Raw genomic sequence first — 16,941 nt, forward strand, 5'->3', positions numbered from 1 at the left:
CCTATATTTCGTGGGGAAGGAAGAGGAACCACCCCCCTCGCTATGCCCCTGCTCCCTATCCATGAGCGACTGGGCGACGATAATAGACAGGTATGCAGCAGACATTGACTTAAGTGTTCATTGAGGATCTTTGCATTGGTGCCGTCAAAACCAGCGGATAATGATATTGCAATTGCAAATATTGCACCCAACTCAAATCATCGTCTGCTCGCATACGCAGCTCTTGTGCTTGAAACGTTGAAAAATGCTTCAATGAATAACTGAATGATAAAATTTACTTTATTTTAATTCTCAAAATAGTAATCTATGTACATCTGTACATCTGCCTTTGGCACAAACACAACAAACAGTTTGAATGAAAACAGCCCAAAGGAGCTATACAGAAACAGCGTGAACTTTCCCTAACTGAAACTCTACGGGTGCAACCAAAAACAGCCGATAAAGCAAAATCTCATCATAGCTGATCCCCCCCCAAGCGACCATTATTACAAGGAAGAGAAGCTATTCCCTGCCTGTTTACTACGTACGGTATTCAATCTGACGAACCCAGTTTGAACAAAGACCGTGCATCACCCAACGTACAATGTTAAGTATATCTAATATAACAAGCACAATATTTCTTGCCATAGTCACTCACCTACTGCATATCTATTCACATATGATGATGTTCAAAAGCTTTGTAAGTTCCAGGGAAAAGAAACCAGTAACAGTGCTACCTTATACGATCAACAACCAAGACCTCTTGCTCAAGAACTTTGTCTGCCTATTACACTGGTCATTGTAACCATTATCAATCTGGGTTGGTTGTAGCTACAGGAAAGATCTTAGTACAAACTTTCAAAAGCACATCTTAGGAGGCTAACATTTTCTCTTATCCAGAATAAACATTTCCGGTATATATCAACATCAGTGCAAAGGGCAGGGTATACCACATCTGGGGAACATAACCCTAACTTCCAGACCGTGTCACTAATTTCATGAACAGTATACGAATGGCCTGTTTGCTGAACACTGCTATTGTTGCACTGTGCTCATGGCCCATGCTTGTGCACCACAGCTCATTTTATCACAGCTGTTTCAAACAAAGGAAGGTATTCCCTCAGCAAGCAGCAAAGGAGGAGAGAGAGAGAAAAAAAAAGTATGTGTAAGTGCTCTGTTTTTTGCAGAAAGCATTGACACTGTTTCACCACATTGAAGAATTAGCATAAGTAGTGTTCTATAGAACACACTCAACCAATTCCTTCTTACATAGCGCAGAAACATAATAAAAGTGTGAGTGATATACAATGTAACAAAGTGTCACAAGTTACCATTACATAATAGGTTTACATACAACACGCAGTCGTACCAACATGAGAGAAGACCACTGATGAATACTCTCAGTTGTCTTAGTGGTGTACTATCTTTTAATTATTAAGCTTCAATACCTTGTGAGTAGAGGGAAGTACAGCAGTTCAATCAAATATACTCTTAATGAGAGCTAAATTCTGTACGTCGAAATTCAGATCAGACCCCTCGATCAGAGCACAGACTTTTGTGATAGAAGAGTCGCTCATTATTTAATTCCTCAAAACGAGGGCCGACTAATTCAATTTTTATCTTCATGATGCCCATGAACCTCTAACTCATCCACCAACATGGGCACAGCTGCACGGCAACCCATGTTCACCTGAAGCATGATAAGCTCTATCTTTTTAAAACCTTTGCTCCTCAAAATCTGCAGTTTCACCCAATTTTACAGCTCTTGAAATAACACATGATTATTGCCACCATTTTCAAACAAACAGAAGTCCCTAAAGCACAAGGGTCTAGGTATCCATCATCACTTCTATCAGTGTCTTGACCTATGTTGTTAGACATACTAAATTATGCTGACTGCTAACGGTTACACACTTCAAATGAAAGGAGTGCAAACCACGGCTTGCTACTTGAAAGCCACAAGCCCTTCATTTCAGCATCTGCACAAAGCTTGCTCTCGCTAATAAACATTGCAAAGATCACCACCATTTTGTTTCTTGAGAAAAACAAAACTTAGAACTGTATTTTTATTGTTTATTCATAAAGTCCGATGAAACATAATTGTCAGGCACAGCACAATTAGAGGTGGGCTTTACTGTGCGATAAATCTTTAAAGACAAAGCAAAGAATCAAATGGAATTCAATCTGCCGTTTGTCCAATCTCGCTGCACTAGAAACCGCTGAAATAGCACACAGCTGGCTATGTGCATCCTGATTCCAGTCATATAAGGAAGACCATGTTGATGCTTTATGTGTGCAACGGCAGATTTGTGGTTATTCTTTGCTTGCAAGAACTAGAAATGGGTAGGGCTGTGCAAAAGTTTCCAGTTTGGGAAACCTTTATATATAAAGCCCCGAATATCTTTCTTATTCACGTCAGGTTAAAAAGAAAACTGTGTATCCTACTTCGAAACAATTTGCTGCTATAAACTTTCACATCCCTGCAAAGTGCAATAAGAGTACATTCCCAAAAAAATAACGACGCTGCCCTGCACCCCACGAGGGACATACAGTATGACTTGATGACATGGTATGCAGTGTTTAGCGCTATGTGTACCTTTCTTACACTGCAACTTGTGTGCAAAAATCCAGAAAAATAACCCTCATTTAACAAACTGTCTCTCCATTCAACTTTTTTTTCTTTCTTCAGAAATGGAATGAAACAAAATGAACAAAGGGCAGGACGCATGTGAACATGCCTTTCTCTGGTCAGTTTACTTTCCTTTACTTTCTACCAAAACTTCTCCTCTAATGGACATGTTTGTCAGATTCGATGTCCAACTAAAATCAGACACAAAAATGACAGAGAGCAACGACAGTACATGCCAAGCATTAAATCGGAAGCACTTCCGTACGTTAAAACGTATTTACAATGGTTTTCCTCTGTTTCATTAATTTCCGTAAACACTCTGGCCCGCACAGGCTAAGGAGAGCTTGCATTCTTGTACCCTATTCTACCCAATGCACTCTTCTAAGTTCTCTTGCCCTCCCTCCCTGGTTGTCGGCGCAATGTTAGCTATTTGGTACTGCATATCTCTGCAGGTAACCACAGCATTCCCTTGATGCTGAGAGGCAGACAACATTTCAGTATTGTCTGTGGCTTCTGCTACGGCAAGGATAAGTTGTTGATTGCCCACTGTTTGCTGAATAGTCCTTGATGGAGCCGCAGTGTAGGTTTGTCCACCAGAGAGCAGTATGGGCGCCATGTTACCTTGTTTGTGCAGCAAAGACTTTGATGGTGAGGGAGAATAGCACATGACCGGCCCCATTTGTGCAGTAGCTAGAGACACTGGAAGTGCCATAGTTCCAGAACTATCTAGAACCATGGCAACGAGAGAGTTGTCCTGGTGAACCATGGTTGGCGTTCCAGAGGCATCAATGGTTGTCAAGACTGTGCCGTTCTGGAAGCAAAAAGTCCCATAATTTTTGTACCGAATCAATTGAAATAAGGCTAAACGAACTGGACAAGTGACGAAATGTTATGTCAGCAGCCTCACAGCAAAACTTCAATTCGTTATGCTCAACTGCAAGCACAGTTTGAAGGTTAGCAAAGTGTTACAATTTCCCAAAATTCTTATCGTGGGATCAATCAAATTTGGATGCAGGGAGATCAGCAAATTTGAAGCATGCTACAAATTGAAAATGCATAGCCAAGGCAGAATTTAAATTTGGCAAAGAAAGAGCACTTTTCACTTGCACTTTTTATTTCTCTAGCTTCATGAGTCACACCTTGCAAGAGTCGCATTATAGATAGGGCCTTGCGTTTTATGTTTTTTGAAAATTGGGAGTTAAAAATCGGGTGTTATTTCAGGAGCCATAAAACAGGGTATGATCTGGCGACATTGAGTGGAAAAGCAGATTTTCGGGTGGAAATTAAAGAAGGGCGCTTCTCGCATTTTAAATAAACACGAGATGAGGAATGCTCGTGCTGAATGTGCAGTGCTCAAGACCGCCCATATTGGTAGCTGAATTGGCACTTTGCCAACTTAGTCTTCAGGGTTTTACCTAAGGTGACAAAGATGCAAATCAGGGGGTAAATTTGGGTATTACCAGGTTTATCTTTAAGTTTCACTTTTACGGTTCTGTATAATGGGAGTCACAGTCACCGGTGAAAATCTGCCTCCTTCAGACCTGGTATGCTTACTCTGTTTTGACTAGTACGCTTTTCTCCGATGCAAATGATAGCCAATGCCAGTTCCTTGCCAAATTCCACCCAACTCTGCAGCAGGGGTTTTTCCATCACCCGCCCGACCCCCCAAAAAAAACATTTTCTGATACACAAACACATTCTATGTGAAAATACATGGCAGGCAGCCAGCTGACATGAGTGTCACACACATCTCTTCAGAATTCCAACACCCCTTAAGATGAATCCTGAGCAAGTCTCTGTGCTGGGGAGTGTCCACATGCTATTTCAAAGTCAGTGGCGGATCCAGGAGGAGGGCAGTTGGGTGATCGCCCTCCCCTCCCCACAAAAAAACGCTGGGTTATACATTAGTTTCCCCCTCTCTCCTCCCCAGTTATGCACTGCAACACAGAACCCCCCCCCCAAAGCCAGGATCTGGATCCGCCCCTGTTCACAGTTCACTGATGGCACTGCTACAGCTATGATGTTATTAAAGCCTAGCATACCTGGAGCTCTTTGAAAGCACTCTGGTAGGCCTCATTACGCGCTTGAAGGATATGCTGTTGGAGAAGTTCCTTGTGCTGTTTTTGGAGAGTGCTCATCAGGTATTGCAGCTTGCCATCTATGGATGGTGCTTTCTGAGCCAGCAGCTCTTGCTCCCTCCTCTGAGCTTGCTGCAGGTCAAAGGTCTTGGCATTCAGCTGCAAGTATATGGAGACATGCACTCAATTTGCTTCCGTGGCAGTCTAAGGGCTCCTAGCTTTCTGAAGTAAATGAATAAGGGCATATTTAAAAATGTCTTTCAATGAAGAAGATGTCTCAAGCCTTTGCAGTAAAGCCCTGGCAGCCCTCTGGGTGAGACGCCGTAAGCAGTTGCTGACCAATTTTTCGGACTTGGTTTGCCCCCGGCATGTGACCACAACAAAACTGTTGCCGCCGTTCAGGATATGATTTGTATCCTCGATACGTCTCGAACCACGTCCTGCACTACAGAACTGCTGGCTTGAGGGTATAGATTAGCTGTACGTTGCAGTTCCGCTTGCATGGCCGGCTTTCAGCACAAGTGGTTCCTAATGTGACGTGGGCGATCTTGGCCCGCAATGACGAAGTGATTTTGGTCTGAAGTGATTTAGTCATGACTTCAGATTGTGACAAACGACGAATTTGACGAAGAGCCTCAAGAAACGCAGTAATGTGCAACGCACGATGGGCTACGCCGATCTGAGTGACGACGAGATCATTCGAAAAGTGTTTGGTTCGTCATTTAGCGAGACTGACTCTGAGAGCAGCAACGCAGTGCAGCCATTCATTGAACTCTGAAATTATGAAGGCACTCACTGCACTTTCTTCGGAGTACAGTGATGAAATGTCCCCTGGTGGAGCACCAACGAACATGAATGCACAGATAAGAAAGAGCATCTGTCGACAAGACATAAAGTAGTCCTTCAAGTCACTGAACTGACTAAAGTACATCCAGTTTCAACATAAAACGTGTGAAGCTGTATGTATCAACAAAAAGTATGCCTAAGAGGCAGTGCTCAAGATGCAGTGCTCAAGATGCCTGGCCACACTGCCCTGCTGATGTCGTATAGCAACCAGTAGCAAGCATGGCCCAAACAAAATGAATGGAGCTGTTAATTGGTGGCTGTGTACTCAGTTTAAGGAAGGGCCTTCCTCTTACGAGGAATTGCATAAGTGGGCTACAGGGAACTCTCTTTAGCAGTGATGGGAGTGCCTCGAAGCGTCCTGGCACAGTCTTTGACGCAAGAAAAATCAAGTTTTGGCACACGTTGGCGCAACTTCTCAGTCCAGTATTGAAGGGCCTCGTGCAGAAATAGAACATTGGAACAAATACTTTTTCACGTTGCTTTTCAATTTTCAACCGTCAGGAGCACAATCCTTGCATAGGATTATTCACATGCGGGAGCTCTGAGAGTCCTCAGGCCTTACCCAGCATCCCCACTTCCGAGGGGTCGTCCAGCGTGGGCATAAGCGATTGCTGCCCACGGACTGTAGATGGAATAAAAAGCACCCGGAATAACAGAACGAAAAATGGATTCCAGTGACCTTACAGATCCTACAATTATTGTAGTTGTGCTTCTACTGCAGCGAAAACCTTTCGGTCAGGTCACAGAAATAACCTGGCAACCCCCCACACGCAGTGCGACACAGTCTCTGCCTTCTCACTGCCCTTCAACACTTCACAAATCTGCCCTGAGGCTGACTGAGCCATATTGCAAGGACCACAAGCCAGCACAAGACATAAACACCACTACAACAAAGTTACAGATTAAGCTAGAAGATGTTGTTGCGATTCCCCTCACAGCAATGAACAAATGACGGCAGGTTACCGAAGGTCTGGAATTTTTAATGAGAACGAATGATGGTGGAAAAAGAGCCAGGAGAAGGAGAAGGCACCATCGGCCATCAGCTCCAGAATGAACACAACGAGAAGCCCTTGTGCCGTCCGGTTTTGTCCATGCGATGTTCCAATAAAACCCCTCCCAAAAAATTTTTCTGGCTACACTACTGCTGTGATGACAGCATTCCCACAGCTAACCTTCAGCGATGCTGCAATTAAGGAAAGCAAAAAAGAGGAATTGTTACGACAGCGACAGCCATGGGACAAGAGGGCTGCTAGGTTGCGGACGAACGCCAGGCGAAACTGAGAATGGAAGCCCATTATTTTCAGCACAAATGCCTCGCACCTTTCACATACAGGCAGGAAACCTAAGCGGACAAACGAAGGCTATGTGTACCTTTCAGCTCGGAAAGTGACATCCCGAGCATGTGATGCAACATGCTTTACAGGTACACACGCGCACAGCGAGACTGCGTCCTCAAGCCCGGAACCAACTTCAGCCCACTGGTACAGCTAGCCCATTAGTAAGCCCATGCACAAGGCGCTGTGACAGAGCTAGGTTTGAGAAACTTTGAAATACACTCACAAGAGGGTGCGCGCCATATTCCGTTCCCGTTTCATCTTCTGCCGACAGTCCCAACCTCGTCCAGGTGTGAAGTTACTGTCTGCTCTCGTTACACTGGCACAATGTTGGCATAGATCCAGCTAAAATAGCCTCATCGCCACAGGTTGGCACAGCACTTCCATCACTGCTTTAGGAACAGTCGGGTCTACTGTGACCGCTGCCCATAGATACTCGGATAAATGGCTGAAACTCGTGTGGATGTGTCATACATAGAGCCTGAAGTTTTAGGGTTTTACCCGATTCTTCCCTGAATTTGCACCCCGAATTGAAGGTCCACCCTTTAGGGTGAAACACGATTTTTACCCGGCAAATTCCCCTCACTGGGATGTCTGTAGGAATGCATTAACTTACTTGTTTGGCAGCAAATGCAGTTACATCACCGTTTGTACCAAACCATTACAGTTAGTTTGAGCAACTGAGCCCGATTTCTCCCCGAATTTTGCATACCGGGAGTTTTTTCACCCGAATTCGCATGAATTTAGTGCACATGTTTGTTTACCTGATTTTTACCCCCCGAATTTAGAGAAAAATATTTCCCGAAAACTTCAGGCTCTAGTCATTCAGCATCTGTGCACAGTCATCAAAGGGCGTTCCCGCTAATGCTGAACGATGTTCGAGGTACTTTGTGTGTAACACCTTCAGTTACGAAAGTCCTTTACCAACAAGCTCACAAGGAAGTTCTACCAAGCGGCGCAGTACAGACCTTCTGTTGCAGCGAGTCAATCTCTGAACGGAGAGCCCTCTCCGCAGCTGCAAAGGCCACTTTTGCTTGTTCCACTTGCTGTTTGAGTTCAGCGACCTGCCTTTCCAGCTGTGCCATCTTTTGGGCATTATCCTGAACAAGACAGTTCCAGATATTATACATCAAGTAGCAATAAATGGGTAGATAATGGGTAGATAAAGAAATGTCGTGCTCTTCATGTTTGCACAAACTTTGTGATCAGAACGGTACGTGAAAGTAGGTAGATGAAAGTTCAGCAATAAGCACTATATGGCCAAAGTTATTTTACTTAGTGCTGCTGCCTGTCATGAAAATGTTGTCTAAACATCAGTGAAAACCACCATCATTGGCTGCGGCCAATCAGATCTTCAGGAAGCAAAAACGGCAGTAGCCAATCGGGCAACAGAACATGCGCTCGTAACTCTGTTGTGTATGCATGCATTTCAAATGTGGTCCGTCTGTGGTCTCGTGTACATACGCCGAATCATGCGCACAGCTGCGGTATTAAAAATGGCTTACTTAATTGCTGTTGGTAACATGAATGACAAAATTCGCTGATGCAGCGGATTATCCGTAACTTTCTCCAGCATCTACCAGTGACCGACACAATTTCGCTGTATACGTCGTGCTATTTCTTTAAAGGGACACTGTTCCGCAATGACACACGCACATCCGGTAGCGCAACTTCCCGACGCCCAAAATGAAGTTATGGTCGTGGGGAGGTGCCAAGATAAGAAAGAGTTAGCTACGATTTTGGTCGCAATTTTGTAACTGAATGGTAATTTCCAGTTATAACACCCACTACAAAATGATCACTGCCTCTAAAGCAAACTGAAATGGTCTTGTGATGGGCAAGTTAGTGCTTCTTTTCTCCTACAAAGTGGACGTCTCCCCTTCCCTTTCGTGGCTTTGACACTAGTGCAACTTCCATTACGCCCTACGTCATAGGTTCTCGAACTGTGTTTCATGGACTGCATGGTCATGTTCCGTGAGCAGCACCTTATTTAAACCCCTGTCACGTTGCCGGACCATGCACGGCTTGGCTTGCTACATATAGCCAACTTTTGTCTGGCCCAGGGGTTTATTGGGTCTTTTCGAAAGTTGTGGAAGGGCTCCCTGGGGTGATAAAGTTTGAGAACCTATACCTTACATATTTGTTTACCCTCACAGAAAAACTTGCATACCTTATCCGTGCACTGAACAGGAAAGCTTCCGCATAGCCTCATGGTTCACCTGACCCCCTCGAAAAGGAAAGCACCCCTTGCTTTACACCTCTTTAGCCGCTTTTGTACTACAAGCACAAATTTGCTGCACACAATTTGTGTGAACTTTGCCACAAATTTGCCATATCCCACAATGTTCAGTAACAGCCAAGCTGGAGTTGGCATACACAAGCAGGGTTAACGTGACAGGACATTATAGATTTTTATGTGACCCACATGAAATCTTCACTGTCACATTAGTACAAACTTGTAAGCATGCAGAGCTTCCTCGTACCTCTGACATGTGCGAAGGATGCATGCCCGTCTGAGGCTGTTCATCACTCTCTTGAATGATCATCACTGTTGTCGGCTCATCACACGCTGAACTTGGTGAGGTCACACTCCTTGATGCTTCCTCTGCAGTCACATCAATGGTAACCACTGGAAAGTTAGAGCACTTTAATATGCACGCACAGGATGCAGCATTTGTTTGCCAAAGATGATAACATATAGGAATAAGTAGAACAGTTCCTTCACTGTACCTTCATTTGCCGTAGCACCTTCAGCACCGTGCGTCATTGAACTCTCCTCGGCATCCATGCCATTTTCTGCGTCACCCCGTGAGAGTCCCATGCCCTCATTGACATCCTGAAAGAGAGAATTTGTGGCGTATTGAGATGCCACTTATGGCACCGCGTGAGAATCCAAAGCAGCAGTAGTTACCTGTGCTATATTTATTTGGAAAGTTGTTTGTGGTTGCTTAAAATGGGTTTGATAATGTTTCAACGCCTCATCTCGACGTGAGAACCCGTTTTTACATTTGTAGCAGTGCCAATGCGGACCTTTGAACCTCTTTTCTCCTTTGATGGCCCCTGATATGTTGCACAATGCGCAACATCGTAGCATTTTCAAACCTGCAATGTGCGGTGCACGCTTAAGCAATACAGTGGGCTGAAAATCTCGGTGCTGTAAGCAGTTACTTGATCAATAGTGGTTCCTACCGGCGAAACATATCCCCTTATCGACGTGCTTCACCCTGTAATGCGCTTCCGCAATACGATCGTCCTGAAAAACCACAGCTTTCGGGCAAAACGGGCAATGCAGGTGATCTGCATCCTTCGAGTGGCACTTCTCATTGGTGCACCGCACTGGAAGGAAGTTATTTTCTGAGCCCCTGATCCGTACACTCGGATGAGCCTGCAACATGTTGACGTCCATATTCAGAACCAGGCACGGACAGCGTTTCTTGCAGTGTATACGTCATTCGTCTATACATCTCAATCATAACAGACGCGCTATAACTGATCTCGAGCAGTGCACGAAATGGGACACTATCTGTGCAAGGGCGACACGTCGCGCTTTCAAATCATTACAGTCGATATTCGCGAACAGAGATCGTTGAACCGGGTGTGCACGAAACGCTCGGCAGGCTTAATATCGCCATCTTGGCGCTTATTTTTACGACAAGCTGACAACTGCAGATAGTGACCGTAAATGTATGCTTACGATTAGTTTTCGTGATTCCATTGAATCATCCACGCTGTACCGATATGTGTGTTTACACGGAACGCGAAGACGTCGGGAACTATAAAATACAAATATCGGTGACGACAAATGAACTTGTTACGGCAGTTTCCTATACGTAAACTGTCTTTGTGCACAAAAAACTCGGGCGTGTAACGCGGGCAGCCAATGACAGCGCAGTGTGCAACGTCAGCGCCCTCGAATTTCGGAAAGAGCAAAGCTCGTCACTTCGATCTAATTACAACGCTCTCAATTGAATCCTTGCAGGTCGAACACGAGCACTGAAATATCAAGGTAAAATGAATCACTGCGGTACAACGATTGGGATGCCCGATTTCCTTCAATTCCTACTTCCTGAATACTTTCGTAACTGTAACGTCTTGCGTACGTAACTCTAACCCAGTGTGATCAACTGCGCGTTGATTTTGTCCGAAAATTAATTTGTTTGTGTCGTTCCAGTTCTTTACAAAACCCGTGCAGTTGTCAGCCTGTTACATGAATTTTAGTAATAAACAGGAAATTAAAAGTGTTTACTCAACTCGGGATGCCAGCTATGTCCGGTAGGGGGCTAACAAGTAGTTGCATTTTTTTTGTTTCTTTTTGTTTTGTTGTTTGTTAGGTGAGCTAGGCGGATATTTTCAAATCGGATAAAGCTTTTGTGTAAGTAGTTTTCACATTTGTCACAGTAAGAACCTCGCAGGTATATTGTCAAAACATTTTTCTATTCCACAGAATCTTTGTTACACGTTTTTGCCAGTTCGTGCGAACGCATTTCCTGTCTCGCTAACTTGGAGGGAGAAGGGAATGAGGTGTACCACGAGCCCGTGACTACGAGTAACGCTGCACGAAGAAGAAGAAGAAGTAGTAGTAGTAGAAGAAGACCGCTGCAGAGTACACAGGAAATGTACGTATTGTTACCTCGTAATTTTGAACATACGCTTTTGCCTTTGCTGTGTATACGTATACATAGCACCGTGATACCCTTTCCATACTGACCCAGCAAATAAGTTAAATAATTACACATACGACTTGTGTTGCAGCTATTGGCTACTCCACAAATATTATCGTATGCACATCAACCGTGACACTGGTAGTACTGTCAGCAGTGGTGAGCTTATGCACTTACGAGACATGTAGACTATGATTCATAGGAGGCGTAAGCACAGTGAAATTTTTTTTGCAACGTGCATGGCGTTAAAAACAATGCAGTTGGGGCATGAACACTGATTGATAATCTTGCACATTTGTGTCCATCCCCATCCATTGTTGCCATGCATAACCAGCACATTCATCAAGAAGACAGTGTTCACATTTAAAAGGGTTTTATTTCAGAAAAATGCGGGAGAGAACATATCCAGAGGAACTGACAGAGCAATATATCCTTCTAGAAACAATTGGCACTGGTAAGAGTGTAGCGTACAACTTCTACTTATAGATTTTAAAATTACTGACTCGCGTTGTCGTTCTTAACAGGTGGATTCGCGAAGGTTAAGCTGGCCATCCATGTGCTCACGGGCGAGAAAGTTGCCATTAAAATCATGGACAAAGAGTCACTTGGGGTAAGTTTAAATAACTGTGTTATGCATGCCTCAGATGTTAGGTATAACGATGAAAACATACTGGCACCTTTGATGGCGCATATCCTCACTCCTCTCATATTTTCTGTTAGGAGGACCTACCTCGGATCAAAGTGGAGATAGCTGCTCTAAAAGAACTGAGTCATCAGCACATCTGCAAGCTCTTCCAAGTCATTGAGACTGACACTAGGATATTCTTAGTACTTGAGGTACCTGCTCTTATGTATGACATTGACAACAGAATCCTCACAAAGTTGATTGTTCAATTACTCGACATTTTTTATTGCGTATTGGGGCAGATACAGCTTTACATTATCAGGACCCTTTCGTGTCCTGCACCAATTCCTATGTAGAGTGCTGGACAAAAGTTTACGGAACATGCTTCGGCACATTCCTTCCTCAGAGTGACATGCTAACAGCGAAGGGCACCGCACGGACTTGCAAACAGGTGACTGGGTACATGTTCGTAAATCTGTACTGTCCCACTCGTCGCTAGCATGTTACTCTCAGGAAGGAATGCGCCGGAGCGCGTTCCGTAAACTTTTGTCCGGCACTGTACCTGCGTTAAATATTCATTTCAAGCTGGTCTGGAACATTAGTGTCATCTGTTGATTTCTTCGATGTGCTCACGAATACTTTCACAAGGGTGTCAGGTGTCTGCGAAGAGTAATTTGATGCATGAAGTGAGCAGATATGTACTCAAAGCAAATACAAAGAAAATAGTTGCATAACCAAGCCATATGCATATCTATAGCATATCTGGTACATGGCACACACATATCGGTCTTCACATGAAGCAGCACTTACCTTGCTAAAAGTGGTGTGGCTGAGTTGATAGAAGCATCCGCTTGTTGATGGTAGAAAAGGTTGTGCTGAAGGCTGGGATATGGAGGTTTCGAATCCTAACATTGCCAGTGCTGTCGTGAGGCTTTCCCTGGGTTTTCCGGCAGACCTTCCAGGCGAATGTCTGCACAGTTCCCCTTGAAGTAAGCCCAGGACAAATACGAGCTAGTGTTGGGATGTGCGTTTGCAGTCTTCGAGTAATCCCGGAATTTTCTAAAAAAAAACGAAAAACGTCTACAGTCCTTTGTCTGTAGCTGCCTCCAAAGCACCCTAATAGCGTACATATATTTCCATCCTTGTACCGTGCGGTAAGGGACATTCGAGTGGTGACGCCTGTGACCCGTGCATTGCGCTGTACTTTCTGGGGGGTATCGTGGGCGTCGAACATCGTGTGTGGTGTTGTGCTGGTGATCAGAGGGATGAGAGGCATGTTTTCTTCAGTGAAGCGCTGTCACAATGCTTCAATGTAACATGAAGTACTCGCTTGGCAAATATGCCATCCGGAATTTTGGCAGACAGCTTTTTCTGCAACAAAGCCTGGAGGCATTCATTTCCGGTTGCTTGTCAAGTTTTTGGTGCTTTGATGAGTCTGTTTTGTGAGTTGAAGCTTGGTTTCGTCCACAAATCAAGCAGTGCTACATGTAGTGACTGCGCATAAAACTACAGAGTCTCTTATATGAGGATAACATTAAAAAGGACCTTGTCAGTTTTTTGTAAAGAGACTCATACTAAGGTACAATGCAAAGCACTAAGTTATGTTGTTTTGATTGACATGTAGAGGACGGGGCTCTGAGGAGAGACGCACAAGACGCATATACAAGAAATGTCACAGTTAATGCACAAATGCTCTCTAGGCTTAATCTCAATCCCAGAATCTCGTCTTGGGATCCCGGGATTGAAAAAAATGACCCTGGATTCCCAACACTAATACTAACCTCCCCCATGTCTTCTCTTCCTTCCTTCTGTCCTCTCTCCATCCTTCTGTCCTTACTCCATCTGTCCATGTCTGTACGCTGCTTATAGCCACAGTTGCTTCACAGTGCTAGCACAGAATCAAATCCAATTAAACTTAACCTTGTTGTAGACGATTCCTTGTGGCATATTCAGGTTTACGTCTTACGGGTGCAGCTTCGGAACCACTCGAATATATTCAGTTTGAAGTTTGAAAAAGACATTCCTTCAATATGGAATTCAAAACGAATACACAATTATCCGCTTCAGCACTTGAAAAGTTGATTATTCATACAGCCCTACTGTCAGGCATTCGTGTTGCGAGACGGTGCATACCAATAACTCCAGCTTCATCCACGTGTTGTTCAGATGCATATTGCTATCCACAGACGTTGCTTTTCATACGAGGCTGTAATGTAAATGTTATTTCTGCAGTACTGCCCAGGGGGAGAGCTCTTTGACTACATTGTCGAGCGTGAACGACTGGACGAAGCTGAAGCAAGGCAGTTTTTTTGCCAGATAGTGGCAGCTGTAGCCTACATCCACTACCGGGGTTACGCCCACAGAGACTTGAAGCCTGTAAGTTCTGTCCTAGAGTGCTGCTTTGGGATACGGCCCAGAGTTTTGGTCAGTTACGATGTCAAATTAGAGTCTTGCACACGTTGTGCATTGTCCAACTTTACAACGTTTTAAGAATTGCTAAACAAATGCAATAAAGTTTTTTTTAAGTAACTTTATTGTGGACAGTTATAAATCCCTTCAAATTGAAAGCACTGAAAGTGCAGCTACATGCATTCTAGAGTTGTGTTTGTTTGGAGTTTCAGCATCCTATGGCATGCTCGTCGCAGTAAATGACCAAAAGTGTGTGGTACATGTCACAGAGCAGCACCCGGTACTTTGTTTTTCATTGCTGTCCCACAACAATATTTGGGTATTTCACCAGGAAAATCTTCTCCTGGACGAAGACCAACATTTGAAGCTCATTGACTTTGGATTGTGTGCGAAGCCAAAGGTGAGGAGAATTGCTTTCTATGGCACATTACATACATTTTCACATTCATAACTAAAACCATTGCAGATTTGGAGACAATTCTGTATCAAGAGAGCCCTGCATTTACATATAGGCATCAGTGATCCCCATCTGCACGGACTGCATGCTGGTTAAAGTTTTAAAATTTGTGTAGGAGCATAGGGACAAAGAATTAGCGGACTGGAGGTTGCTACTTTGGAGATACAATTGATTGAAAGAAAAGCTACAGTTCCTGCGTCCAGCTTCATTCATTCTGTGTATCTGCACTTTATTGGTTATTCTTTTCTTGTAGTGTCTGTTAAAGATAGGACACAAATTGCAGTGTAAAACAAGATACAGCATGGTTCATTCATAATTTTCCTGCATAGCCAACTATCAAACAGTGAACTCTTTAATGGAAACTGTTACGAGAGTATACTCAATTCAATCTATATTCATGATAGACATCATGGGGACAGTCCTACAGCAGTTCAGGACATGGAATTATAGTGTGTACCATGATGGGACTGAGTTAGATGAAGCTCCACCTATCTTGAGCAGTGGCAGATCCAGGGGAAAGGGGGGCGATCCCCCCCTCCCAACGTCAGATTATACATTGGATTTCCTTCTCTCCCCTCCCCCAGCACGCGCTCTGACAAAGAAACTGATGATCTGGATCCGCCCCCGATCTTGAGTAGAAACATCACAGTGCCCTAATCAGACAAGGCCCCACGTTCAGCAAGACATGTCGGTGTGTGTCACATGTGACTGATCTGCTGTCAGGCATTGCAGAGTGTATGGAGATAATATTCCAGACAAGGAACTGCATTGCTGTTTTGTTCTGTACAGCCAAACTCTTAAAATCGGTTTCTCTTAGTTCCGGATAGACTGGTTGTGTTATAGTTTTTCAGTTCAGCACATGACTCTCTTCCAGGGTGGCATGGCTGCTCACTTGGACACTTGCTGTGGAAGCCCTGCATATGCTGCTCCAGAGCTTATTACGGGCCAAGAGTACCTTGGGTCTCAGGTAATTTTCTTTTCACTATGTAGCATTCTGGTGTGTTCATTACACACCCTTTGAAAATACGAGGACAAAAAAAAAAGCTTTCGTGTTTATTAAATATCCATACCAGCTACCTTCTCATCAATGTACCAAACATTGCTCGGATATACGCTGTGGGGGATACGCACGTGTCCACTACAGCTCTTCTCTTCAGTCACACTTGCACTCGTACAAAACAAACACTGCCGAGATGGGCAGCGTCTCTTTTTAATGGTGTAGTAGTAGTTAAGGTGAGCAACATGACGTATAAAAGGGCTGGATCGTGTGTGCTCTCATTGGTCTCCTCAAACCATTTGTCCAATCATCATGGAGGACACCAAGCGGACGCCTTTTCGCTTTGTCGCACTTCTTGAGAAGTAGAAGTATAATTATTCTTGCACAGAAGCACATGCTGCTTGTTGTATAATATGCCACACCCAAATATGTAAACTTTTTGGAATGCGGCCTTCACTGCTCCTTTAGGCGTCACAATGCCCAGTTACATATTTCAATTAACGAATGATGATTGATGATGAATAGACCCTGATGTTTTAGGGTTAAACCCGATTTTTCCTCGAATTTGCACCCCGAATTGAGGTTCACCTAGCTAGGGTTAAACCCGATTTCTACCTGCAAAACTGCACCTAGGCTAGGCACCTCAAGGCATCGACATACTACTTTCTCACAAAATATGCGACTGCCGCTTACTTCTGGCACTCTGGATAAACAGTACAGTGAACGTTTATTCTACAATAATGCCCGATTTCTCCCCAAACTCAGTCTGATGGTAATTTTTCTGCCCGAATTTGCATGAATTTTCGACATCAATTTATTGACCCGATTTCTACCCCCCGAATTTGGAAAAATATAAAACCCGAAAACTTCAGGGTCTAATGATGAAGCACGAAGAGTAGGGATTGAACCCAGCGCCCTTCCATTTC

General features: G+C 44.1%; 2 protein-coding genes across 5 annotated transcripts in view; one reads left to right on the forward strand and one right to left on the reverse strand.

Moving 5' to 3' along the window:
- Positions 1-261: 261 nt before the first annotated feature.
- Positions 262-10,964, reverse strand: LOC135368444 (uncharacterized). Its single transcript, XM_064601704.1, has 8 exons — positions 10,561-10,964; positions 10,056-10,251; positions 9,778-9,968; positions 9,597-9,702; positions 9,350-9,495; positions 7,835-7,966; positions 4,651-4,845; positions 262-3,419 (listed from the first exon to the last, which is right to left on the reverse strand). Exons 1-8 carry the CDS (start codon positions 10,579-10,581, stop codon positions 2,973-2,975), a joined length of 1,434 nt encoding a protein of 477 aa, XP_064457774.1. The 5' UTR covers positions 10,582-10,964; the 3' UTR covers positions 262-2,972.
- Positions 10,792-16,941, forward strand: part of LOC135368443 (maternal embryonic leucine zipper kinase-like) — a 51,736-nt gene continuing 45,586 nt past the window's right edge. Inside the window, exons 1-9 of one of the 4 annotated variants that reach the window (XM_064601701.1) lie at positions 11,132-11,238; positions 11,311-11,482; positions 11,619-11,686; positions 11,911-11,981; positions 12,052-12,137; positions 12,248-12,364; positions 14,385-14,528; positions 14,893-14,961; positions 15,893-15,985. In XM_064601701.1, coding sequence (XP_064457771.1) covers positions 11,915-11,981; positions 12,052-12,137; positions 12,248-12,364; positions 14,385-14,528; positions 14,893-14,961; positions 15,893-15,985 — 576 coding nt within the window. In that variant the 5' untranslated portion in view covers positions 11,132-11,238; positions 11,311-11,482; positions 11,619-11,686; positions 11,911-11,914. Of the gene's footprint in view, positions 10,873-11,131; positions 11,239-11,310; positions 11,483-11,618; positions 11,687-11,910; positions 11,982-12,051; positions 12,138-12,247; positions 12,365-14,384; positions 14,529-14,892; positions 14,962-15,892; positions 15,986-16,941 lie in introns of those variants that run through there. The other 3 variants (XM_064601702.1, XM_064601700.1, XM_064601703.1) reach the window with 3 other exon arrangements.

The sequence above is a fragment of the Ornithodoros turicata genome, chromosome 9 (genome assembly GCF_037126465.1).
Source record: "Ornithodoros turicata isolate Travis chromosome 9, ASM3712646v1, whole genome shotgun sequence".
NCBI lineage: Eukaryota > Metazoa > Arthropoda > Arachnida > Ixodida > Argasidae > Ornithodoros > Ornithodoros turicata.

Excerpts from the sequence above, each read along its gene's own strand:
- LOC135368444 (XM_064601704.1), bottom strand. The coding sequence starts at position 10,581 with ATGGAATCACGAAAACTAATC. Across the intron at positions 10,252-10,560 it reads TGGAATCACGAAAACTAATC|GCTCATCCGAGTGTACGGAT; the intron begins GTAAGCATACAT and ends AACATGTTGCAG. Across the intron at positions 9,969-10,055 it reads TAAGGGGATATGTTTCGCCG|GTTTGAAAATGCTACGATGT; the intron begins GTAGGAACCACT and ends CGCACATTGCAG.